The 26,093-nt window shown below is 47.5% G+C and overlaps 1 protein-coding gene across 8 annotated transcripts; it reads right to left on the reverse strand.

Annotated features, from left to right (window-relative positions):
• Positions 1 to 1,129: 1,129 nt before the first annotated feature.
• LOC136308206 (oocyte zinc finger protein XlCOF6-like) lies at positions 1,130 to 13,238 on the reverse strand. Of its 8 annotated transcripts, none has more exons than XM_066235436.1 (5): positions 13,171 to 13,238; positions 11,935 to 12,187; positions 11,696 to 11,754; positions 8,054 to 8,180; positions 1,130 to 4,881 (listed from the first exon to the last, which is right to left on the reverse strand). In XM_066235436.1, the coding sequence occupies exons 2-5, from the start codon at positions 11,975 to 11,977 to the stop codon at positions 3,020 to 3,022; spliced, it is 2,091 nt and encodes a 696-aa protein (XP_066091533.1). In that variant the 5' UTR covers positions 11,978 to 12,187; positions 13,171 to 13,238; the 3' UTR covers positions 1,130 to 3,019. The 8 variants fall into 8 exon arrangements, with proteins under 8 accessions (XP_066091533.1, XP_066091531.1, XP_066091535.1 ...); XM_066235434.1 differs by having other exon boundaries at positions 13,107 to 13,191; XM_066235438.1 differs by lacking the exon at positions 13,171 to 13,238 and adding an exon at positions 12,964 to 13,097 and having other exon boundaries at positions 1,130 to 4,878.
• Positions 13,239 to 26,093: the final 12,855 nt, after the last annotated feature.

Genomic DNA, 26,093 nt, shown 5'->3' on the forward strand with positions numbered 1-26,093 from the left:
CTGGGACCGGGTTTTAAGAGTTTTGGGGAGGAGGTGTGGGAAGGGTCATGGGCATCATTTAATTGGCTGCTGGACAAAGGATTGTCTTTTATGGAATTTTGCCAGAACATCTCGGCTTGTGACATCAGACATTCCTTTGCAGTTGGTCATCTGCTGCAAGCCCTGAAACAGATTTACTGGCAGGGTTAAAGAGATGAAACCTAAGAGTCCCCTGTAGCACTGTGAGGTATAACTAATTGCAAATGTATCACAAGTGTCTCCCTGGCCACTAAAGTTTATCCTTATGTACTGTAGTAATGCAGCCCAATCAGAACTACCAACATCCAGTGTCACGGGGTGGTGGTGGGGGGATAACGGCGGGGGGGGGAGGGGCAAGCCTACTCAGTATAGAAACTGACTGCAAGGGTGTTGGGCAGATAAAATGTATTATGCTCACTTTGTTAAAGTGGCGCTGCCCACGTGGAGGCCGGTGCCCAGGTGATATTAATGTGTGTCTCTGTAGGCAGGTAGAATCCTTGTAGCCTGGGGTTTGGTTTTGGGATTAAGCCTTTCCCACCCTTTTTTGATGTGGGGTGGTACAATCCAATCATGCCTCAGAGAAGTGACTTTGTATTAGACTTCCATACTTTGTATATTGGATTAGAGGTTGTGAAGCTACAGTATAAAGTTGGGGCAGAACGGGAGTTTGCTCTCTTGGTTCCTGGGATGATTAGCATGAGAGAGCAGAGGGAGCAGAGCAGAGAGCAGAAAGAGGCCATATGGCCAGGAGAAGCAGCCAAGATGGCGGAGTGCTGAGTGAGATGCCAGTTTGTGCAGAGTTTATATCTGGGATAAGGAAGGAGATGGGGAACAGAGGTGAATAGGTCTGGTGAGCTAGAAACCTTTGATTCTAGGAAACTCGGATAAGTCAGTGGCTTTGTGAGCACTGAATGTGAGTGGGTTTTGGAGCCCAGTGTGCGTTTTTACTTGCCCGCCGGGTGCAAGCTAGGATTAAAGACTATGGTCCACCAGTTTTTGGCTCCGTTGTTTCTTTACCGACTGTCGGAATCCAATGCGAACCTGCATGGGCCGGGCTGCTCTGATGGTGGCCCTGGCCCTGGCTACTGGGTTTACAAAGGGGAAGAGGAGCCCCATTTCTCACAGCTTTTATTGAGCAGAGGACAAAACAACAATAACAAAGTTAACAGGATTACAAGGGAGGAAGATCCGATGATAAGAAAGAATGAATAAGACTTTTTGCTAAGGTGAATAAAAGGCTAGTATGGGTCAGTACATGCTTTTACTTTTCCTAATTAACAAATACAAAAAAAGAGGAACTCTAGAACCTCTAGGCCACTTTTCTAAAGCCCCTTCAGGAGTATCTCTCTGTATCTGCATAAAGGCCACTCACTCACACAGTGTCTTGGTGTTGCATCCAAAACACTTTCAATCAGGGCTGTTAACAAATTTTTCCCAATCAAGTCATATACGGTTCAAAGTTAGATGGCTGGTTGCCTACAATGCAGGTTTTTTTTTTTTGTTTTTCTGAAGCTGGAAATGGGGAGAGACAGTCAGACAGACTCCCACATGCGCCCAACCAGGATCCACCCGGCACACCCACCAGGGGGCAACGCTCTGCCCACCAGGGGGCGACACTCTGCCCCTCCGGGGCGTCGCTCTGTTGCGACCAGAGCCACTCTAGCGCCTGGAGCAGGGGCCGAGGAGCCATCCCCAGCGCCCGGGCCATCTTTGCTCCAGTGGAGCCTCGGCTGCGGGAGGGGAAGAGAGAGACAGAGAGGAAGGAGAGGGGGAGGGGTGGAGAAGCAGATGGGCACTTCTCCTGTGTGCCTAGCCAGGAATCGAACCCGGGACTTCTGCATGCCAGGCTGATGCTCTACCACTGTGCCAAACGGCCAGGGCTGCCTACAATGCAGTTGTATGATGCATCCTGAGGTGAGCTTTTCCCTAGTCTGTGCCCACTCAACTCACACACATATAACATAAATGCTGGCATTTGTAAGGGGTGGTATGGTCACAGCTGTGACTATTCTCCTTATACAATTAAGATGTCTCCCGAGTGTGGAGTCTCTGGAGAGACAATGGGTGGAGAATTGAGTGGTTTATTGGTGACTGAGGGCTGGACTGGGCAGAGGAAGGAGCTGACCTGCAGTGTGTTCACAGCTGAGATCTCATGGGCACTCCTGACCCAGGATGACCGTCTGAACCAAACAGAGTCAAGGGGTGAGGTTTTGTCTCCCCATCTCAATTAGTCATGGGCAGGAGTCACCCTGTGTGAAGGGAACATTCCCTGTGACCGAGAGCAGGTCCTAAAGAATTCATCACCATGCCCATCAGCAGCAGTTATCAGCAGCTGCAGGAGTGTGGGTCCTGATAAGGTGATCTGAGCAGAGCTCCACAGGATCCCCACTGAAGAATCTCCACATAGCATGAGAACAAGGATGCATGATCACAGGATCCCTGTCCACAATCCCTGCAAACACACGGCCCCTCCCTGAGTACACCGTCATGTGCCTGCCTGTTGGTTACTGGCTGTTCTGTGACTCTTGAATTTGTGCTAACACCTCACCAACAGTCCCTGCACACACGCTTCTTCTCTAAGTGAATGGGGGCTGATGTACAGCCAGAGCTACCTGCATGCTGCATGCATGCAACTCCTCTGGTGAATGTGTCCTTGGTGCCTGATGACAGGCAACACATCTCTGCAGGTTTAATTACTATACACACGCAGAGAGGGACAGTTAGGTGTCTTTCTGATGTAAGATGAGGTTTCACTGATTGCTGACATCTTCACCATAATCCCTGCATATGCAAGCCTTCCCCCTTACATGTGTCCTCAGCTGTCTGACGACATCAGACTTATAGCTAAAGCTTCACCCACACTCCACAAAAATGTTAATGCTTGTCCTTGATTGTGTCTTCTGCTGATTAAGAATTTCTGCTTTCCAGCCAAAGCCTCATCCACAGCAACTGCATTTCGAAGTATTCCCTCCCGAGCAAGTCCTCTGGTGTCTCCTGAGGGCTAACTTATAACCAAATCCTTGTCCTCACTCCGGGCAAACAAAGGCTTCTCCCCTGAGTGAATCCTCTGGTGTGTCCTAAGGGCTGACCTAGAAACATATCCTCGTCCACACTCCCGGCACATGTAGGGCTTCTTTCCCGCGTGAGTCATCTGGTGTGCTTTGAGGGTTGACTTCTCACGAAATCCTCGTCCACACTCTGGGCACAAAAAGGGTTTCTCCCCCGAGTGCGTCATCTGGTGCCCCCTGAGTTTTGACTTAAAAAAAAATCCTCGTCCACACTCTGTACACACGAAGGGTTTCTCCCCCGAGTGAGTACTCTGGTGTGTCCTAAGGGCTGACTTAGAAACATATCCTCGTCCACATTCTGGGCACATGAAGGGCTTCTCCCCCGAGTGAATCATCTGGTGTGCTTTGAGAGTTGACTTCTGAAAAAATCCTCGTCCACACTCTGGGCACATGAAGGGCTTCTCCCCCGAGTGAGTCCTCTGGTGTGTCCTAAGGCCTGACCTATAAAAATATCCTCGTCCACACTCTGGGCATATGTAGGGCTTCTCCGCTGAGTGAGTGATCTGGTGTGCCTTGAGTTTTGACTTAGAAAGAAATGCTCGTCCACACTCTGTGCATACGTAGGGCTTCTCCCCTGAATGAGTACTCTCGTGCTTCCTGAGTTTTGACTTAGAAAGAAATGCTCGTCCACACTCTGTGCATATGAAGGGCTTCTCCCTCAAGTGATTCCTCTGGTGCTTCTTAAGGACTGATCTAGAAACATATCCTCGTCCACACTCTGGGCACATGAAGGGTTTCTCCCTAGAGTGAGTCATCTGGTGTGATTTGAGGGTTGACTTATGACTAAATCTTCGTCCACACTCTGGGCACACGAAGGGCTTCTCCCCTGAGTGAGTCCTCTGGTGTATCCTAAGGGCTGACATAAAAACATATCCTTTTCCACACTCTGGGCATATAAAGGGCTTTTCCCCTGAGTGAGTCCTCTGGTGTATCCTAAGGGCTGACATAAAAACATATCCTTTTCCACACTCTGAGCATATAAAGGGCTTTTCCCCCGAGTGAGTCATATGGTGTGTCTTGAGTTGTGACTTAGTACCATATCCTCGTCCACACTGCAGACACATGAAAGGCTTCTCCCCCGTGTGAGTCTGTTGATGTCTCCTGAGGCCTGACTTATAACCATACGTTCTTCCACACTCGAGGCACACAAAGGGCTTCACCCCCGAGTCACACCGCTGGTGCACTGTAACATTTGATTTTTCACCAAATCTTTTGCCACATTCATCACACAGGAAAGGCTTCTCTGTGGATGCATGCATCCCTGGGTGTTTGAGGAGGTGTGATGTACGTGTGAAGCCTCGCCCACACTGGCTGCAAACGTTGGGCATCTCCCCTGAGAGGGTCACCTGGTTTTCTATAACATTTGATTCCACACTGCCATATGCTTTCAGTTCGCTACAGCTCACAGATCCGGATCTTGTGGTTTCTAATTCCTTCCTCCCTTCGTCTGTCTGCACAGGGCTTACCCCTTCAGCTGAACTGGGCTCTATTTCTAGCACCGCATGACCTTCCCTACAAGGTCCTTGGGGTGGGCTGCGGAATATGCCTGAGGTTTCCCTCTCCTTCGTCTGCACAAACGAAAGTCTCAAGTCATCTTCTCTGCCTTCATCTTCTGTGTTTTCCCTCCAGAAACTATGAGAAAAAGATGTCCGGTCCTGATGCCACAGGCCCGAATCCCGCAGATAGAAGTCACACGTGTCCGAGCACATGGGAAGCACCTGCTGGCCGGGCAGTGGCTCCTGGGAGAAGGACGAAAGGCAGAAAAAGTGGGGGTCCATTTCTGGCTTTGATTCTGCTGGAGAAAGAAAGTTCAGTCAGAGAAGCCCCAACAGGCTGCAGGGATCCCCACCTGGTCTCAGGAAAACTAGTGCTCTCCTGCCACACCTATTATTAATCATGTGTGTACAATGTCATTTATTTCCACCAATGATTTCTTTAGGTTCCTTTTTTACACAGTTCCTTTTCTTTGGAACTCCAGTGAAACCATCCCAGAAACATCTACATGTCACTCAGACTGGGCACCTTCCAGGTAAGCAATCTGCCTTGTAAATACCTTCAATACATCAGCTCTTTCTTTCTAAGTCAACCAATCCGTGACACTCCATGATTCTCCCACTGATGCCCAGTTTACACTTCTGTTGTACATGGAGGTGACAGTCTCTATGACCTATGTGAAAATCTCCCTCATAATTTTACTTATTTGCAAAAAAAAAAAAAAAAAAAGACTGAATAAATAAAACTTACTTAATCAGGAGAGTTTTCAAGCACAGGAAACGGTACATTACACAGTGGCTGAACAGAGTGTTTAAGAAATGAATCTGAATATCAGGGTGCCCATCTGCAAAGAAATATTTATACTTGGAAGAAATAATTTCTCAGACTAAGTTCTCTATTAAGTACTGTGACTTCCGCCATGGACAAGAAAGAAGCAGCAGATGTTTTCAGGACTCTGGAACCCTGCGCCCAGACCAATCTCATCACACTAACATCACACTTCTCAACAGCATTTCCATGGGCCAGTGGAAATTGGTGAAGGATTAGTGCCACTTTGAAACACATTTGTAAAATCCACGATGTGGTTTCCTCATTGCTGCTTTCCTTCCACATTTTTAAGAATACCAGACCCAGCTAACCAGGCACTGTGACAGTGTATAGAGCATCGGACTGGGACACGGAGGACCCACATTTGAAACCCCGAGGTTGCCAGCTTGAGCGTGAGTTCATCTGGTTTGAGCAAGGCTCACCAGCTGGATTCCAAGGTCACGGGTTTGCACAAGGGGTCACTCTGTCTGCTGTAGTCCCCAGCTCAAGGCATATATCAGGAAGCAATAATGAGACATTAAGGTGCTGCAATAAAGAATTGATGTTTCTTATTTCTCTCCCTTCCAGTCTGTCTATTTCTATCTGTACCTCTCTCGGTCTCTGTCACACACACAAAAAAAAAAAAGAAAAAGAAAATAGCAGACCCAGACAGAGGCAGGTCTTTTGCCAAGATTCCAGAAGAGACAGAGCTGAGAAAGAAGCAATACACGACATGACCACTGGGCCCTCCCCGGTCAGCTCAGTGGGAGGCCGTCAGCTTACCAGGTAGGTGTCCTGGGTTTGATTCTTTTTTTTTTTTTTTTGTATTTTTCTGAAGCTGAAAACGGGGAGAGACAGTCAGACAGACTCCCGCATGCGCCCGACCAGGATCCACCTGGCACACCCACCAGGGGCTACGCTCTGCCCACCAGGGGGCGATGCTCTGCCCCTCCGGGGCGTCACTCTGCCATGACCAGAGCCACTCTAGCACGTGGGGCAGAGGCCAAGGAGCCATCCCCAGCGCCCGGGCCATCTTTGCTCCAATGGAGCCTTGGCTGCGGGAGGGGAAGAGAGAGACAGAGAGGAAGGAGAGGGGGAGGGGTGGAGAAGCAAATGGGCGCTTCTCCTATGTGCCCTGGCCGGGAATCAAACCCGGGGTCCCCCCCGCACGCCAGGCCGACGCTCTACCGCTGAGCCAACCGGCCAGCGTCTACGGGTTTGATTCTTGGTCAGGGCAAGAAGAGAAGCAACCATCTGCTTCTCCATCCCCCCCCCCCCATCTCCCTTTTCTCTCTGTTTCTCTCTCTTCACCTCTCCCAGCCATTACTCAGTTAGAGAAAGCTAAACTCAGATGCTGAGGATGCCTCCATGGCCTCACCTCAGGCACTAAAATAGCTCTGTTGCCAAGCAACAAAGCAATGGCCTCAGGTGGGCACAGCTTCCTGCAGGAGAGGCCTTGGGGGTGGATCCCTCTCAGGACCCATGCGGGAGTGTTTCTGTTTGGCTCCGTGGATCTAACTTAAAAAGAACTTAAAAAATATTTTGTTTTATATTTTGATTACAACTTGAAATAATATTTTGATAGACTGGATGACATAAGGTTTGTTAATCTCATCCAGTTATATCTACTTTATTAAAATATGTAGTTACTACAAAATTTAAGATTATCCCTATGGCTCACATTGTATTTGCACAGAAGAGCACTGATCTAGAACAAGGGGTGGGAACAATAGAGTTTGTGACCTATTTAATCCTCCCCTCTGTTTTTTCTAATGTCCATAAGCTCAGGATGGGTTTTACATTGTCAAAGAGAAGAAAACAAGCCAATAGAATAATAGTTCATGGCAAATAAAAACGATATGAAATTCAAATTTTGGTTTCCAGACAGAAAGTGTTAGAGGGACACAATGATACTCATTCATCTACATACCGTCCTGGCTACTTTAGCTTGACAGGGAGAGAGTTCAGAGCGGTTAAGAGATTGCATCGTCCACAAAACACCTAAATTACCTATCCTCTGACCCTTTATAGAAAAATTGGTCAATGGCTAATTCAGGGCAATATTGAGATTGAAAGTTTATTTATCCACCTAGGATTAAAGAATCAATGTACTTTTCTAAATGAAAGAGAAAAAAAACTTAGCTCATGAAACACAAAGCTCCGATGGTTACAGAAGGCGTTTCTCACTATTCTACCACGTGCAAACTGCATTTCCAGTCCCACCGGCCTCCTTACACTCCTTATCCTGCAGGGACATCCCTTCCTTAATGCCTTAGCGCCAACACGTCTCCAACTGAAATGTTCTTGCCTTAGACACACAGCGTCTAACTCCATCACCACACCATGTCGTTAGTCAAATGTTACCTATTCATTAATTTTAAATTCAGCCCGCCACCCTGTTACACTCGATACTCCTTTATCCTGCTTCATTTAATCATTATTTTTGAATAGGAAGTGCTTAGTACAGTCTAACGTACCATCCTGTCCCTGCATGTGAAGCTTCTTCTTTCTTATCTGTCTCAACACATTGGGAAAAGTAAGCCCCCATGGGCAGGGAATGCTATTCCCTCACTTCTGTGTGGCTCTAAGTGTCTAGAACATTTTCTGTCCCACGGTAGGTGGTCCATCCCGCTACCGCAGTAAGGAAGGACAGAACACAGCCTCACCCAGCGACAGCAGGTTCCTGTAGTTCTCCAGCATCACTTCCTTGTACAGGCTCCTCTGCGCAGGGCTCAGCATCCTCCATTCCGCCTTTGTGAAGACCACGGCCACATCCCTGAACGTGATCGGTACCTATTAACAAGCAATCTGTTAATGAACAGCAAGTCACCATCAATTTTCCAAGCACGATGAGTAACTTTTGTGGCCCTAGCGGGTCTGGATCTACAAAAATTGGTCCAGTTCTTTCGTAGTACACAGTTCTATGTACCAGAGTCTTCTGGCCACAACCATGGCTTTGAATTAAAATAGAAGGGGTGTAGAGATGACACATACACCCATTCCTGGGCCCTAGACATTTATGATTTCCTTGGAGAAGTAATATGTGAATCAATTTGAAACTTGGCCTGACCAGGCAGGCTCACACTGAATAGAACATCAGACTGGGATGCAAAGGACCCAGGTTTGAAACCCCGATATCACCATCTTGCGTGCGGGCTCGTCCAGCTGTAACGTAGACTCAAGAGCATGAGTGTGGGGTCACTGGCTTGAGTGTGGGTTCATAGATGTGATCCCATGGTCTCTGGCTTCAGTCCAAGGTCGCTGGCTCAAGCAAGGGGTCACTCCCTGTGCTGTAGCTCTCATCTCAAACACAAGTGTGAAAGAAAAGACTGAACACTAAGGTGCTGCAATGAAGAATTCATGCTTTTCATCTCTCTCCCTTCCAGTCCGTCCCTATCGGTCCCTCTTTCACGCTCTGTGTACAAAAAAAAAAAAAAAAAAAAAAAAAAAAAAAAAAATTGAAACCTGAAACAGTGTTTGTTCAGGAAGGTGACCTTGAGGATGCAGCATGTAGGAATTTTGAGATGGAAGAGTTACAGAGAGACAGAAACGTTTTATTTGGAAAGGCCTTGCTGTCCACAGTGTATCGTCCAACACAGAACTCACAGCCAGTGAAGGAAGGGTGAATGTTCAGTCCAGGGAGATGGTAACTCAGCAGAGAACTGAAAAGCTGTTTTCACTTTACATAACAGGGAAACTTATTTAGACTTCCTCTCAGTCTCATATTCGTATGTTCTTTCTGTTTCTTTCACACCCTGTATCTCGCCCTGTCCATATTTGTTAAATACTGGAGCTTGAAGGTGAAACTTTTAGGCAACTCTGGAGACCAATCCCGCTCCCTCCTCAGGCTGTGGCTCTCGTCCCTTGTTCATGTTTTCTGACTCATCCTGGAGAGTTCAATAAAGACAAATGCACCTGAATACGTGTCTAATCAGCAGGAGGAGCCCTGGACATGCACAATCACTTTGACTCTCCCCCTCCAGAAATGACGGTCCTTTTTTATTTTTAAAAAAATTTTTTTTACAGGGACAGAGAGAGAGTCAGATAGAGGGATAGACAGGGACAGAGAGACAGAGACAGGAACGGAGAGAGATGAGAAGCATCAATCATCAGTTTTTCATTGCGACACCGTAGTTCATTGATTGCTTTCTCATATGTGCCATGACCGCGGGCCTTCAGCTGACTGAGTAACCCCTCGCTTGAGCCAGTGACCTTGGGTCCATGCTAGTGAGCTTTTTGCTCAAGCCAGATGAGCCCGTGCTCAAGCTGGCTACCCCGGGGTCTCGAAGCTGGGTCCTTCCGCATCCCAGTCCTACGCTCTATCCACTGCGCGACCGCCTGGTCAGGCAATGAAGGTTCTTTTAGCAAGGCTTACTTGACCTTTCTACCTGATCTATGTATGTAACCTGAGGTAGAATACATAAAAAGAATCAAAGCAAGAGCTACACAACATCACCAGACAAAAAAACATCAGCCTGGATCTTACATTAAAAGGTACTTAACCCTCAAGGCTCTTAGCTGAGTGTCCCGCGGGGCCCGAAGCGTTTACTCTGAAAAAACCAGTGCTCAAACCAGGCCCGGAAAAAAAAAAGAAAAAAGAAAGAAAAAAAAAGGTACTTAAAACAACAGACTACGAAAGAAAGAAAAAAAAGAATTTTAAGTATGTATAAATCCCACCAAACCCTGGAAGAACACAGAACCAGACCAGGAAGCTTCAGCCAGGGCTGCAAAATGGGCCTCCCACTGGGCGCATTTATAAGTAAGAGTCCTCTACAGAGAACCGCCCATTCAGGGGTGTCTGAGACCCTACCCATTCTTATGGAAAAAGTTTGGCTGGAGACTATTCCATGAGGACCCTTCCTGCATAGCCTCTAGGGAAGAAAAGGGTCTCCGCATTCAGAATAATTAACTAGGCCTGCAAGCAAGTGATTAAGAACATCCTTACCAGTTTAGGGGAAACAACAGCAGGACATCTCTACCCAGAGTCAATAACTGAGTCATTCCTGCAAAAATTCCTTTATTTATTTATTATTTATTTATTTATTTTTATTTTTTGTATTTTTCCAAAGCCAGAAACAGGGAGGCAGTCAGACAGACTCCCGCATGCGCCCGACCAAGATCCACCAGGCATGCCCACCAGGGGGCGATGTTCTGCCCATCTGGGGCATCGCTCTGTTGCGACCAGAGCCACTCTAGCGCCTGAGGCAGAGGCCACAGAGCCATCCTCAGTGCCCAGGCCAACTTTGCTCCAATGGAGCCTTGGCTGTGGGACAGGAAGAGAGAGACAGAGGAAGGAGAGGGGGAGGGGTGGAGAAGCAGATGGGCGCATCTCCTGTGTGCCCTGGCCGGGAATCGAACCCGGGACTCCTGCACGCCAGGCCGACGCTCTACCACTGAGCCCACTGGCCAGGGACAAAAATTCCTTTTTTTGTGAACTTTTCTGTTCATGTTATTTGAGTTCAAATTCACATATTTATTAATACTGTTCCTCCACACTATGCTCTGCTTCTCCACTTGTTCAAGATTTTAAATAGTAAAAAAAGTAAAAAGATATCCGCTGTAAAAGACAGTAACTTTACCTAGTGTGATGTGAAATAAAATTAAATAGTACATTTAAAATTTTTAATAATCTCAGCTTTTCAAAAATATCCCTTATGGCTCTGGCCAGTTGGCTCAGCGGTAGAGCGTCGGCCTGGCATGCAGGGGACCCAGATTCGATTCCCGGCCAGGGCACATAGGAGAAGTGCCCATTTGCTTCTCCACACACTGCCCCCCCCCTTCCTCTCTGTCTCTCTCTTCCCCTCCCGCAGCCAAGGCTCCATTGCAGCAAAGATGGCCCGGGCGCTGGGGATGGCTCCTTGGCCTCTGCCCCAGGCGCTAGAGTGGCTCTGTTCACGGCAGAGTGACGCCCCAGAGGGGCAGAGCATCGCCCCCGTCGCCCCTGGTGGGCGTGCCGGGTGGATCCCGGTCCGGCGCATGCGGGAGTCTGTCTGTCTCTCCCCGTTTCCAGCTTCAGGAAAAAAAAAAAAAAAAAAAAAAAAAAAATATATATATATATATATATATATATCCCTTATATTTTGCACTTTGCAGGGCTCTACTAATCTTGGATAGATTTTCCAACAAGGAAAATAAAACACAAATGCAGGAGTCATTCCAAATTGACCAACATGGTGCCTGAAAGAGGAATGAACGTCTAATGTGTTTGCTTTATCCCTTCCTAAGAAAAGAGAATATCCAGTTTGTCTATTCTCTGGAAAATGAGCCAGCATTACATAATAAAAAATGAAAAATATACGCCAACTCACCAGTGTTTCGGGCTTTTCCTCCTTTTCTTGGAGCGAGTCAGTGCAGTTGGAAGGCAGACCTAAGGGAAGAACAAAGCTCTGAGGGTGCAGGCCTCCCAGAATGCCCCGGGGAGCAGCTCCTCGGAGCCCAGGACAGAGGGAGCAGTCCCTTTACTCAGCTGGGGTCACTACAGTGCTCTCAGCTAAGCCTGGAGCCTTACTCCTCCTCCTCACCTCTCCAGACTCTCAACAACTCTCACCTTTAGTCTCATGATTTGGGGTCAGATTCTCCATGGTCTCCATGTCTTCCCTGTTCTCCTCCGGGTCCTGCTCTTCCAAGGCTGAAGGATCAGGCAACGTCAGGGCCCCGGGGTCAGCGCAGTGTTTGCCCTGAAATGCTATCTCCCAGCCAGGTAGACATTGTTTTATCGCCAAGATCGATTTCTGCTCCTGCCCCGGGTCACTTTACAAACCGTTCTTGTGAAAACCCCCGTGTTTCCACGAAGCCAGCACCTGCGATGGAGCAGCAATGTGATGTTTCCACACTCCTTACTGTACAAATCAGGCACTGCAGGTCCTGAGAGCTCCCACCCCAACCGCATCCCCACTCACTCACCGACTTGGGACACAGTCAGCCCCACAAAAACAAGCCCAAAACCCAGAACTCTATATTCACAATCAGTCCGGGGTTCGCACAACCATTCACACACGCATGACCCAAGTAGGTGTCCCCTTGCCAAAAGCAGGGGGGGCTATGTGGTCGGCTCTGCACCCCCACCCACCACAGGGAATTCCTGTCTATTTAGCTCTGGCTTAACACCTGTGCCCAGAGTCCAAGTAAACCTTGGATATGGACGCCTGCAGCCACCTCCTTATGTCCATTGTATGGCCCAGAACCATCCTGACTAGACTGTGGCGTACTGGATAGGGCGTCGGACTGGGACGCGGGGTACCCAGATTCGAAACTAGAAGGTCACCAGTTTGAGCGCGGGCTCATCTGGTTTTAGCAAAGCTCACCAGCTTGGACCCAAGTTCCCTGACTAGACTAAGAGGTCACTCGGTCTGCTTTAGCCCCAAGGTCAAGGTACATATGAGAAAGCAGTCAAAGAACATCTAAGGTGACGCAGCAAAAAACTGATGCTTCTTATCTCTCTCCTTTCTTGTCTGTCCCTAGCGCGCTCTCTCTCTCTCTCTCTCTCTCTCTCTCTGTCACAAAAAAATATTATGTGAAAATTCCATTTCACCCGCTCCAGTGAGAAGAAAGGACCCCGGTATCGCCCCGCACTCACGTCTTCCGAGCAGCTAAATCTCATCTCATTTTCCTGCCACTAAATACACGTCTTGGGCCCCGTTCCTGTTCCAAAAATGTAACCTGCCGCACTTCCGTTCCATCTACTGCACAGCAGCCTCACCCATCCCTGGCCCAACCCACCAGCTTCCTCCGCGGCTCCTAACCCTACGCTCCTCCTCTCTCATCCCTCCTTCCAGCACCGTACGCGATCCCCGCAGCCGAGTTTATTGAAACCCGCAGCAGAGGTCCAGTGGTTTCCCGGGTAATCTGAGCAAGAACTACGATTCCCAGAAACCCTTCAGGCTTCTCTTCCCATTGGCCGCAACACAGCGACCTTTAAACCACGACTTTCATATATCTTCACATTGTCTTCTATACTGAGGGTCGACCCGGGTATTTTTCTTTTGTTTTGTTTATATACATTTTCTTTTTAACAGAGACAGAGTCAGAGAGAGGAACAGACAGGGAGAGACACACAGGAACGGAGAGAGATGAGAAGCATCAATCATCAGTTTTTCATTCCGACACCTTAGTTGTTCATTGATTGCTTTCTCATATGTGCCATGACCGCGGGCCTTCAGCAGACCGAGTAACCCCTTGTTCAAGCCAGCGACCTTGGGTCCAAGCTGGTGAGCTTTGGTCAAACCAGATGAGCCCGCGCTCAAGCTGGCGACGTCCGGGTCTCGAACCTGCCTCTTCCGCATCCCAGTCTGATGCTCTATCCACTGTGCAACCGCCTGCCTGGTCAGGCTATCGACCTGTTTTTCATATTTTTTGTTTATTGAATTTAGAGAGAGAGAGTGAGAAACAGAGAGAGGTAGAAAAATGGATTTGTCATCCCACGTATTTATGCAATCATTGATTGATTCTTGTTTATACCCTGATTGGGGATCAAAACTGCAATCTTGGCACACTGCACGATGCTCTAACCAACTGAACAAATCGACCAGCTCTACCCATCTCTTTTCTAAAGATGCACAATATAAAATAGATCATAATTCCGGAAAGCAGTCTGTTCCCATGGTTTCGAACCGGAAGACTACCATTCCCAGGAGCCACTGCGGCAGCATCTCCTGAGGTTTCACCGCCGAGGGCCCTTGCGGTGTTCTACCCCAATAGGTATTTCCGGTTCCGAGTCCCGCTGCCCTAGCGCTCAGGCTGCGAGGCTGTGCTGCGGTTTGGCGTTTTTTCCCTTCCCGTGACGCAGCTAAACTCACTGCGTATAAAGGCGGATGTTTACGTCCTAGAGATGTTTTCTCTGAATATATGTACCCTGATTGATCAATGTTACCACATTAAAATTAATTAAAAAAAAAAAGAAAATGGAGAAAAAATTTTGTGCACTTACGAAAATAAAAAGTTAATAATAATTAAAAAAAAAAAAAGAAGGATTACCGCGCGTGGGTGACATCTTAGTGTGGCTCCGTGCCAGTGGCCTGCTCCTGTGGGCAGCCCCATGTCACTAGGAGAAAACCATGGGACGCAAAGCAGTCACCCCACTGTGGATGCTGTGCCCTCGATTTCCTCTCTCCAAGTCAGCTGGTGGCAGAGAAATGCAGGACGGCTAACAACAGAGTACAGCACATGATGTGAAAACTGAAATGGGACGTGGGGAAGCCAGGTTCCCACAAATTATAAAGAGGCTCCTCTCTCCTACCCCTCCTTCCACGTGATAGAGCTGCATGAAGTGTTTCCTGAGATGGACAGGGAAGCTCTCAGGAGGATCTAAGCACGGAGGTGACTGGACTTGGCCCTTGCCCACCGCTCCATCCTCATCTCTGGCTTCCTCCTACTCCAGTACACAGTTCTATCCTCCTAGAGCTCTCATTTCCTCCTTGAGTTAAACTCCTGCCTGCCTCTCTCTCCACCCGTCCCCATGTTTATTTAGGAGACTCATCCTCCCTGAGCTGTGGGCTCAGATTTCCTCCAGGAAGTCTCCTCTGGGCCCAGTGTCTGATATGAATTTGCGGGATTGTTGCAGGAAAGCCAAAGCACCCAATGACCTTCTGCTCCCATCCTGAGGAAATGAAGGTCGAGAATAAGCATTCCTGACTGAAAGCAGTCGCGTCCAGGGAAGGCCCAAGGACGTGGGTGCTTAGCTCAGCCGGAGCTTTCTGCAGGTCTGGAATCAGACAACGATGGTGCTCTTATGTCTCAGATTGGACAACAGAAATTAATCAGTTTTGCAAAACTAAAAATTAAAATTGTATACTGTATTCTGCTTGTTAGTTTGTTACGCAAGGTGACATATTTCTGCTTACCAAATTGAATAGCTGAGCTCTCCAAGGCACCTCAATCCTGGAGAGATTGGGGTCTCCACTTGCAGTATTGTTGCTGCCTCATTCATTTGCAGCTGCTCTTCATGAAACCCTGAACATGAACAACACTTAATCCCCAGAGAACATTTCCCAGAGCTCTTACCATTCTATTCTGTCCTAGTCTGTTCAGAACTGTCACTTAAGAGACTGTGATCTTTCTGAGGAATGCACCATGTACTGTATCACCACTGCCTTACATATCTAGAATATACCCTGAAACATTATTCCCAAAAGAATTAATGATTGGATGGATGGATAGATGGATGATGGGTGGATGGATGGGTGAAAGATAACTTCATGGAAAAGACTCAAGGACTTCAGCCAATTGCCACCTTCTGTTGGGGGATGGGTATCTGCTCAGGGACAGAGCAGAGGTGGCAAGTGATAGATACGTGAATTCCAAACTGCCCTCTTGATGTTCCGCTTATCTGTCAGACCTCACCCTTACTGGACTATTGACCCTGAGACAGAGGAATTCCAAAAAGTTGACAACCTGCCCCAAGGAGGGGCTCCGGACATACCAGGACTTTTGATTCAACACCCACATGCTCGAAGCCCCCCAAGGAGGAGCATTCCAGACATACCAGGACTTTTGCCTCAGTATCCCCTCAGGCTCTCCCAAACACTATATAACTCGCCCCTAGTCTGTAACCGGTGCTCTTCTCCCCCAGGAGGAGTGCCCGGCAGGGTTCCTTTCTTCCTTTCAATAAAGCCTGTTACTCTGGTCTTTCGGACTCCCATGGATTCCAACATTTGGTGCCGAAACCCGGGACAGGGTACTAAGTGCCTGGACGATCCCTCTTTGCCGTCCAAACTTACAACCAGGGAAGCAATGGGCAGCGGCAGCTCGTCCCGGGCTTACTCCCTGATTCTGTTTGGACGGGTAATTGTGGGTCGATTGGCCGGCAGTCTAACCCTGTCCTGAACCCCTGCTGGACCAGAAGGTAAGGAGTTTCTCCCTTCCCCTTCCCCGGTTGGCCTCTAAATTTCTCTCTAAAAATACCCATTTCTGGTCGGACGGTTTTCTCTGACACGCCTCACGTTTTGAGGGGTTTGACTTTCAGTCTCAGTGGACTGCACGGAAGACTAGGCACCTAGCCCAACCTCTCCACTCTCTCGGACTTCTCGTCCTCGGAGCTCCCTGACAGGTGGTGATGACCTCTATCAGGGACGACTCCCCCACACGGAGATTCTCTCCTCTTGAGACAGTGACAAAAGGCGGGGACGCCCCCTCTTGCTCACCTGTCTCCACTCTGGGTTCTTCAGGGTCTAAGCCTTCCGACCAGACCCCTCTAGGATCTTGACAATTTCTGCCACCGGACGGGGAGGGCATCAGAAGTTCCTTACGTGCAGGCTTTCTTCTCCTTTCTCTCCTGTCCCTAATTTCTGTACTTTCTGTTCTACACGCAGGCCGGTTTTGGCCAAAGAAACCTCACCTAAAACCTCTGCTCCTAATCTTTCCTTCTCCGCGGACTCCCAAACTCTCTCCTTCTCCTGCCTGACCCCCGGGGCACCCCTCTCTCGGGACCCCTCTCTAGTCTCTCAGCAAATCTTTTTGCTGGAGTCTCTTCCCTCCAGAAAGCCTCTTCCCTTCACTAAATCCTGTTTTCTCATTTCACCAGTCTCTCTTTCTCCTCCCCTGCTGGCCAGGGGCCTCTCCCTTCTCCACTGTGTTCTTCGTCACCTCCCCCCTCCTTAGAAGCTGTGGCTTTGGCTGCGGTGCCTGTCTCATCTCTGACCTCTCTTTCCTCCTTACAAACTGCAGTTCTGTCTGTCTCCTCTCCGACCCCTCCTCCTTCCTTACAAACTGTGACTGTGCCTCTTTCCTCCTCGCCCTCTCCTCTCTCCTCAGAGCTCTAAATCCTTTTGACTCCTTTGACCACGTGGCGCCACCACCAATACTTGAACCTTCTTCTCTCCTCCTGCAGATTCTGACTTTCCTTCTTTCCATCCAGCTGCTCACACTGTCCATCCGTCTGCTTTCTCTCTTCCTTCCCTCTATGCTGGCAACTCCCTGCCATCTCGAAAAACTTAAAAAAGCAGAATTATATTAAGCTATGTGAGTAAGTAATCTGTCTTGTCTCATTGTTTGTCAGAAAATATTTCCAGTGAATTGAAACAACTAAAGCGCGCTCATTTAAATTTCTTAATTCATAATATGTGAAGTCTTTGTTTAATGTGTAACTTTGTCTGTTTCTAAGGCCTTAAACCAGTAATTACCCACCTCATAAACCAGGTTTACTCATCCCCACGGACTCTCCCTGCAATACCCCCATCTTTGCTGTTCGAAAACCTTCAGGAGCTTATCACCTCTTACAAGCCTTATACCTAATCAATGAGGCAGTAATTCCCCTCCATCCAGTAGTCCCTAATCTCTGTAAATTACTGTCACACATTTTCTCAAACACCACTCAATTCTGGGTTCTAGACCTCAAAAATGCCTTCTTTACCATTCCTCTACACCCTGACTCTTACTTTCTGTTTGCCTTTACCCAGACACTAATGCAGCCCAGCAATTTACCTGGATTGTCTTACCCCAGGGGATCAGAAACAGCCCACACCTGTTTCGGCAGGCACTAGCTCAGGATTTAGCAGCATGCAATCTCAAAACTAGTACTCTCTTACAATACGTAGATAACCTACTCCTCTGCAGCCCCTCTCTGCCTGCCTGCCTCAAGGAGACTCACCACCACCCTTCTTAACTTCCTCGCTATGAAGTGTTATCTTATCCTGTCTTCTCTGCTAAGGCTCAACTTTATTCTCAGTCCCTAGTCTATCTAGGCATTACTTTAATCCCCACCACCTGAAGTCTCACCCTAGATCAAACTCAGACCCTCCACAGTCTCCAACCATCTACCACAACAGATCAAATCTTTTCTTTCCTCAGTCTAATAGGCTTCTTTAAACACTGAATTCCCAATTTTGCTCTCTTAGTCAAACCCCTCAGTGAGATCTTCTGAGCATGGCTTTTAAGGTCTATAATGACCAAAGAAGTAACAGAAAAGGCAAATAAGGCCCAAAAGAAGTCAGGAAATACCAATTTTTGGCTCCAGCACCCTAAGGGTTTTCATAGCATTCTATCAAGGCCCTGCTCCAGAGTGGAAAGAAAGGTCATTGAACTGAAGCCTGCCAGGCTTCCCGGCCCCACCGGTTGACATACCTGTGCTGTGGAAAAAGGGACATGAGAAGGTAAGCTGCCCCCTTGCTCCATGGAGGGAGGGTTCAGTCTCTTCTAGCCCTGCTCCAGCTACCTGTGACCTGACCTTGCCCAGCGTGCTGGGAATTGCCACTGAAGGCCCAAGGACATCGTTCGTTCACGAGCCTAAGGTATTTCTTCTAAGTAGCAGATAAGCTAATCTCATTTCTTGTAAACAAAAGGGCCATCTACTATGCCTTGCCTGAATATTTAAGTTTTATTTATCCCTCAAAGATCTCTACCGTGGGTATTGACAGTCTGATTTTATTGCTTTATTTAATGTTTAGTATCTCCTTTGTTCCTCTTATCTCAATGTCCCATGCCTATTATAGGCTGGGACCTGCTGCTAATTCCAGCTAGAAGCAGTGGTCACTAGGACTTAAACTCTAACTGCAAAGTGTAGAAATGTCACACCCTTTCCCTAAGTACTTGCAGGTTTTATAGGTCACTCAGCAAACTGTTCAAACACTGTCCAAGAGGCACTTCCAGCATTACATCACCCAAGGACTGACTTTCACATGGACAGGTCCACACACCATGATCCTGACAACTCTCACTGCTGCTAAAATAGAAAAACGGAATGCCTTACTCCAATCACAAACCTGAAGCTGGTTGGTCTATGACGACTCTTTCCTCCACCCTGACCATCTGGAGCTCAGAATCACAGAAACAAAACCAACCCCTTGTCCTTCTATTCTCTATTCACCTCTCAGCCTGCCTCACCAAATCAGGAACTTTCTACTTGCGTGGGACCAACACCTATCTGTGTCTCCATTCTAATTAGACAAAAACCTGTATCCTAATTTATCTCACCCTAAATATCAACCTAATCCCACCCCATGAGCCTCTTCCAGTTCCTAATACACTATCCATCAATGTAAGGACCAAACAAGCTATACAGGTAATTTCTCTTCTTATTGCTTTAGAAATCTCTACAAAAGTAGATCTAGGGACAGGGGGACTAGCCACACTGCCCTGTCTTATTCCTATTTGCTCTCGCTCTCTCTCTGAAGCCCAGCGAATTCGTAAACATGGAATCAGTGGTTTCACACAAACTGGGCATCTTACTATTGCCTTTCATTAGTTCACTCACTCTCCTATTTACTTTTCTAACTTTTAAACCCTGCCTCTTACATTTGTTTACTAGTTTCTTACAGAACTGCATGCAGACCTTCGCCAATCAGACAACTGGAAAAATCTACCTAACCCTACACATCAACCCTGAAACCTGCCCTCGCGAAACAGAAAAATCTGAAACCCTATATCAGCAAACCTCCTAAATTCTATCTTTCAACCTCTACAGGTCCCCTAACCCTAAAGCTCTCCCGTATCCCTGAAGAACTAGGAAAATGAATAGCATTCACCTCTTAACGCTTCTCAGTCTTTTTCCCTTCACATAGTAAGGGGACAAGATGACTGGGTCTTCTTGGAGCCTACAAACGGACATGAAACATTTCTTTTAACTCAAGCTAACTGCTCTCTCCAGGTCTGCCAGGAAAAATATCTGACTTTACCATGGAAAAACTGTCACACACACACCCCTATACAACCCTCCTTATCTCTGCATTGCTAATCTCCAAATACCTGCCTCTTTCTTTATTAAGTTTCTACAGGCTGGGATGAGAGAAATCTCTAGGATTACCTACAATCAAATGCTCCTACACTCCTATTCCCCAGTACCTCAAGGAGAACTTCATGAGGGAAATATCAAATAGGTAGGGATGACAGCAGGAAGAAGCCGCCCCTCAGCCCGAGAAGTTCCCTCCTGAATGTTCTCCAAATCCTCTTCCTCTTTACCACACATATTCAATCCTTCTAAAAATCTTACACCAACAGGTTTCCTGTATTTTAAAATCTCCACATGTCCTCCCACTTGAAGGGAACCAGTCCAGCACGTCTCATGAGACTCATCTAGGAGACCATGTATCACCATGTCACTCTGTTCACTTGGCACTAGCAGCAAGCAACTAACAATTATTACCTCGCAAAATTTTTTTACTTCCTCACTCAGGTTTTCAGAGACATCACCTGGTTCAGACCTTACAGCATGGAAATTGATGACCTCCTTAACTGGATGAGGGACTTGGCTTGGCAAGGTTCCCTTCTTGAGTTCTCTCCAGAAGAAGAAATAATTTTCCAATTGTTTCTCCTCTTTCTCCTCATCACCCCTCACCATATATTATAAAATTAATAACTGCCTTTCTTTTATATGTAACCACAGAGTCGAGAAATGATAGATACATGAATTCCAAACTGCCCTCTTGATGTTCCGCTTATCTGTCAGACCTCACCCTTACTGGACTATTGACCCTGAGACAGAGGAATTCCAAAAAGTTGACAACCCGCCCCAAGGAGGGGCTCCGGACATACCAGGACTTTTGGTTCAACACCCACATGCTCGAAGCCCCCCAAGGAGGAGCATTCCAGACATACCAGGACTTTTGCCTCAATATCCCCTCAGGCTCTCCCAAACACTATATAACTGGCCCGCTAGTCTGTAACCAGTGCTCTTCTCCCCCAGGAGGAGTGCCCGGCAGGGTTCCTTTCTTCCTTTCAATAAAGCCTGTTACTCTGGTCTTTCGGACTCCCATGGATTCCAACAGCAAGGTTGTAGCAGATGGTGGTTTTAATTGCTCTTCCTACAGAAACAGCGAAACCATCACAGCTCTTCCCAACACCATATATCCAACTTCTGTTACAGCTTTCCAATGAAGACGATCAAGAAAATCACTCACTGGACTCTGTTCAACTATTACAACTCTTCAACCTGAAACGAGAGTATCTCTTGGGCAGCCGGGCACCCTGCAAACATGCCCGCGGGTCATGCTGGGAGACAGCCGGGGGTGTTCTGAGTAGCTGTGCTCTCCTGAAATGTTAATTCCAGCACTCCCTTTCTGTTACTCCTTTCTGGTTTGTTTTTTTTATTTTTTATTTTTTATTTTTTTTTATTTTTTTATTTTTTTTAATTTATTCATTTTAGAGAGGAGAGGGAGAGACAGAGAGAGAGAGAGAGAGAGAGAGAGAGGAGAGACAGAGAAGGGGGGGAGGAGCTGGAAGCATCAACTCCCATATGTGCCTTGACCAGGCAAGCCCAGGGTTTTGAACTGGTGACCTCAGCATTTCCAGGTCGATGCTTTATCCCACTGCGCCACCACAGGTCAGGCTGTTTGGTTTTTTTTAAACTGATGACTAGAGACACATCTTTTATTTTTTTTAAATGGGTTTTCTTTTTCTTTTTTGTGGCAGAGACAGAGAGTCAGAGAGAGGGGCAGATAGGGACAGACAGACAGGAAGGGAAAGAGATGAGAAACATCAATTCTTCACTGTGGCTCCTGAGTTGTTCATTGATTGCTTTCTCATATGTGCCTTGACCGGGGGTCTACAGCAGACCGAGTGACCCCTTGTTCTAGCCAGCGACCTTGGGTCCAAGCTGGTGAGCTTTGCTTAAACCAGATGAACCCGCATTCAAGCTGGCGACTTTGGCGTCTCGAACCTGGGTCCTCTGCATCCCAGTCCGACGTTCTATCCACTGCGTCACCACCTGGACAGGCCCATTCTGGGTGTTTTTATGTTGAAGACACCAAAATGTGCAGGCAGTATTTCTCAGGAGGTTTCTACCTTTACACGCATGGATATTTCTTGGGTCTACTAACACCTCTCTCTGCTTCATTTGTCAATCTGCTATCACCTGAATTTATTTCCAGTTTACCTGTAGATTTCACCGAGACCCTAAGGTTTTCCCTCTGGAAATCATGAATAAATAAATACTCCTGAAAGTTGAATACAAGATCTTATATGTATATGCATGTGTGCATTTCTCTGTAAGGACATTTAACAGTTTTTGTTAGTCTCAAAAAAAATTTATTATAGTGTCAGAAACAAAGAGAGGGACAGATAGGCACACAGACAGGAAGGGAGAATGAGAAGCATCAATTCTTTATTCCCTCACTGCAGTTGTTCATCAACTGCTTTCTCATATGTGGAACTGCCATATTGGGCTATTTGGCCTCAAAAGGAAAGGGAGTAGGAAACAATGTGGCCAAAGCACCAGGTTTTTGGACTAGAGAACAACACCTGGAGTATGACTGAGTTGTCTTGGACAAATGAGGTGGATGATGTGTCTCAGCAGGAGCCTTGGAGAGCTGTGGTGACTTGGCATTGAAGCTGTTATTTATTGGTCTTGAAATCCATGAATACCAAACAGTCCCAAAGCCATGACTCATGATGAGGACAGGTCATAGCTAACGAACCTGCCCTTAGAATATGGAAGTCTAAGGAGAGTGTAACAAGAAAGGGTCCATGAAAAAGGAGGACTAGAACAGACCTTTAAGGAACAGTGATGGGTAAGAGAGGTACTCAGCAGACACCTGAGTAGAGATTATGAGTAAGAAAACCCAGGAAATGAAGCCTTCACTGCAGCCAATGGGAGTCATCATTTAGGAGAAGCAGCCATTTAGGCCTTGGTGATCTGGGAAGTTCCTCCTCTCTGGAATGTCGATTATATTCTCCATTCAAAAAGCTGATTCCCCAACAAATCTACTAAATTTATTTGGGACTTATTTGTTTCTCAAGGATTTGATTCATGCAGGAAACCTGGGCTGTGAATGTGAATTCTTTTCCAGATGCATGTGTGACTAAGGGGCACAGACTGAGCTTATGAAAGACTTTACTGGAACAGAAGGACAAGAAAACATGAGGGCCTGACCTGTGGTGGCGCAGGGGATAAAGCGTCGACCTGGAAATGCTGAGGTCGCCGGTTCAAAACCCTGGGCTTGCCTGGTCAAGGCACATATGGGAGTTGATGCTTCCAGCTCCTCCCCCCTTCTCTCTCTGTCTCTCCTCTCTCTCTGTCTCTTCCTCTCTCCAAAAATGAATAAATTTTTAAAAAAATTAAAAAAAAAAAAGAAAACATGAGGATGAACTGTGTATGAAAATTGTAAAGCTGGTGGCCCCGGACATGGCCATGCAGATGCAGGTTCACATTGGATTCCGGCAGAAGGTAAATGAACAGTGGAGACAAATAATGGTGGGCCAATCTGTTTATCAGTCTTGTAACGCAGAAGAGCAAACAGGTCGGAAAACCGCTTCCCTCTCACTCAACCTTCTGAAACCCCAACTCAATCTCAGCATTTATGGGAGTCCTGGGCTCCCACAAAACTCAGCACGGCTCCCAGCCCCCTCAACACACCCTCTCTCCATATGCACTCTCCTGAAAGAGGCTGGGGGGAGGAAACTGTTCTCCAGGAAACAATAGGAAACCATCGCCCCTCCCAAGCAGGAAGGCAATGAGAAGCATCAATCCAGTTTGCAATCTACTTCCCTGAGGGCAGCACCTGCATCCTTCCATACACTATACACACAGGGCGCTGCCCCAGTACAAAGGAGCAAACCTAAAAACATTTATTTTACTCGACCAAGACATAAAAGTAGTCACTCTCAGTTGACTTAAACCTTTCATTTCTTTATTCCAATTACAAAAGGTGAAAAAATAGCCTGACCAGGCGGTGGCGCAGTGGATAGAGCGTCAGACTGGGATGCGGAAGGACCCAGGTTCGAGACCCCAGGATAGCCTGCTTGAGCGTGGGCTCATCTGGTTTGAGCAAAAAGCTCACTAGCATGGACCCAAGGTCACTGGCTCGAGCGAGGGGTCACTCGGTCTGCTGAAGACCGTCGGTCATGGCACATATGAGAAAGCAATCAATGAACAACTAAAGTGTCGCAACAAAACTGATGATTGATGCTTCTCATCTCTCTCCGTTCCTGTCTGTCTGTCCCTATCTATCCCTCTCTCTGACTCACTCTCTGTCCCTGTAAAATAAATAAATAAATAAATAATTAAAAAAAAAAGGTGAAAAAATAAAGACACGTCTATTGAGTAGCTAGTGCCATCCTCACTCTCACACAGAGGGGGGAGGGTTCAAGACTAATGAAAGCCTCTCAAAGGTGACTGACAACTGAGGTAGTGATTCCTGGGGAAAAATTGTCCTCTTGGAAGGTAGAGGAGAAATAACAGGACAAAGCTCGGCCCCAAAATCCTGCTCACATCTGTCTTCTCCCTGAGTGTCCCCTGGTGCACTATGAGGTGTAACTGATTGCTAAAACTTCTCACAGGGTCCTTCCCAGATCACCTAAAGTTTATCCTAATGTACTATAGTATTGCAGCCCAGTCCGAACCATCAGTGTCAGGGGGGAAGAAACCTACTCAAGACACAAACTGACTGCAAGAGGAAGAGGGAAAGAGGCCTGTGGGGACAGGCAATGACGACCTCTGGAGCCCTGTCTCTCACAGCTTTTATTGAGCAGAGGACAAAACTTCTTTACAAGAACAAAGGCAACAGGATTACAGGGGAGGAAGGTCAGGTGATAAGGGGAAAACAATGAATGAATAATGGACTTTTTGCTGAGTGAGGATAGGACTAGTAAGGATGGGTCAGTACATTCCTTTTCTTTTTCTAATTAACAAGCACAAAGGAAGGGGCAATCTAGAACCTCTAGGCTACTTTTCCAAAGCCCCCTCAGGAGCATTTCTCTGTGTCAGCACAAAGGTCACTCACTCACAGAGTGTCTTGGTGTTGCATCTAAAACACACTCACTCAGGGCTGTGAACTCAAGTTTCCCAATCAGGTCATACAGGGTTCAAATTTAGATGGCCAGTTGCATACATGCACCTGTTCTATGATGTATCCTCAGGTGAGCTTTTCCCTAGCCTGTGCCCGTTCATCTCACACACATAGAATGTGTACGCTGGCCTTTGTGAGGGGTGGTATATGGCCACAGCTGTGACTATACTCCTTATACACTTAAGGTGTATCGTGAGAATGGAGTCCCTGGAGAGACAATGGATGGAGAATTGAATGGTTTATTGGTGAATGAGGGCTGGCATGGGCAGAGGAAGAAGCTGACCTGTAATGTGTTCACAACCCAGATCTGATAGGCACTCCTGACCCAGGATGACTGTCTGAAGCCAACAGAGTCAAGGGCTAAGGTTTTGTCCCCTCGTCTCAGCCAGTCACGGGCCAGGAACCACCCTGTGTGAAGGGAACATTCCCTGTCACTGAGAGCAGGTCCTATAGAAGATTTCATCACCATGCCCATCAGCAGCAGTTTCCAGCAGCTGCAGGGGTGTGGGTCCTGATAAGGTGATCTGGGCAGAGCTCCGGAACTTCCCAGAGAAGGATCTCTCCACAGCATGAGAACAAGGACGCATGATCACAGGATCCCTGTCCACAATCCCTGCAAACACATGGCCCCGCCCTGAGTATGCCCTCATGTGTCTGCCTGTTGGCCGCTGGCTGTTCCATCATGGTTGACTTATTGCTAACGCCTCACCCTCACTCCCTGCACAGAGGCTTTTCCCAAAGTGCCTCCTCCTTGTGCAGCGGGGGCTGACTGACGGCTACAGCTACCTGCGTGGTGCATGCATGCGACTCCTCTGCTGAATGTGTCCTTGTTACCTGATGAGAGGCGACACATCTCTCTCTGCAGGTTCACATACTTTACACACACACACAGGGATCGTGGGTGTCTTTCTAGTGGAAGATGAGGTCTCACTGATTCCTAAGTCCTGACCGTGATCCCTGCATGCACAAGGCTTCCCCCCTCCATGTGTCCTCA

This window comes from Saccopteryx bilineata, chromosome 6, assembly GCF_036850765.1.
Source record: "Saccopteryx bilineata isolate mSacBil1 chromosome 6, mSacBil1_pri_phased_curated, whole genome shotgun sequence".
Taxonomy (NCBI): Eukaryota; Metazoa; Chordata; class Mammalia; order Chiroptera; family Emballonuridae; genus Saccopteryx; species Saccopteryx bilineata.

Excerpts from the sequence above, each read along its gene's own strand:
- LOC136308206 (XM_066235436.1), bottom strand. The coding sequence starts at position 11,977 with ATGGAGACCATGGAGAATCTGACCCCAAATCATGAGACTAAAG. Across the intron at positions 11,755-11,934 it reads CCCAAATCATGAGACTAAAG|GTCTGCCTTCCAACTGCACT; the intron begins GTGAGAGTTGTT and ends TTCTTCCCTTAG. Across the intron at positions 8,181-11,695 it reads AGGAAAAGCCCGAAACACTG|GTACCGATCACGTTCAGGGA; the intron begins GTGAGTTGGCGT and ends GCTTGTTAATAG.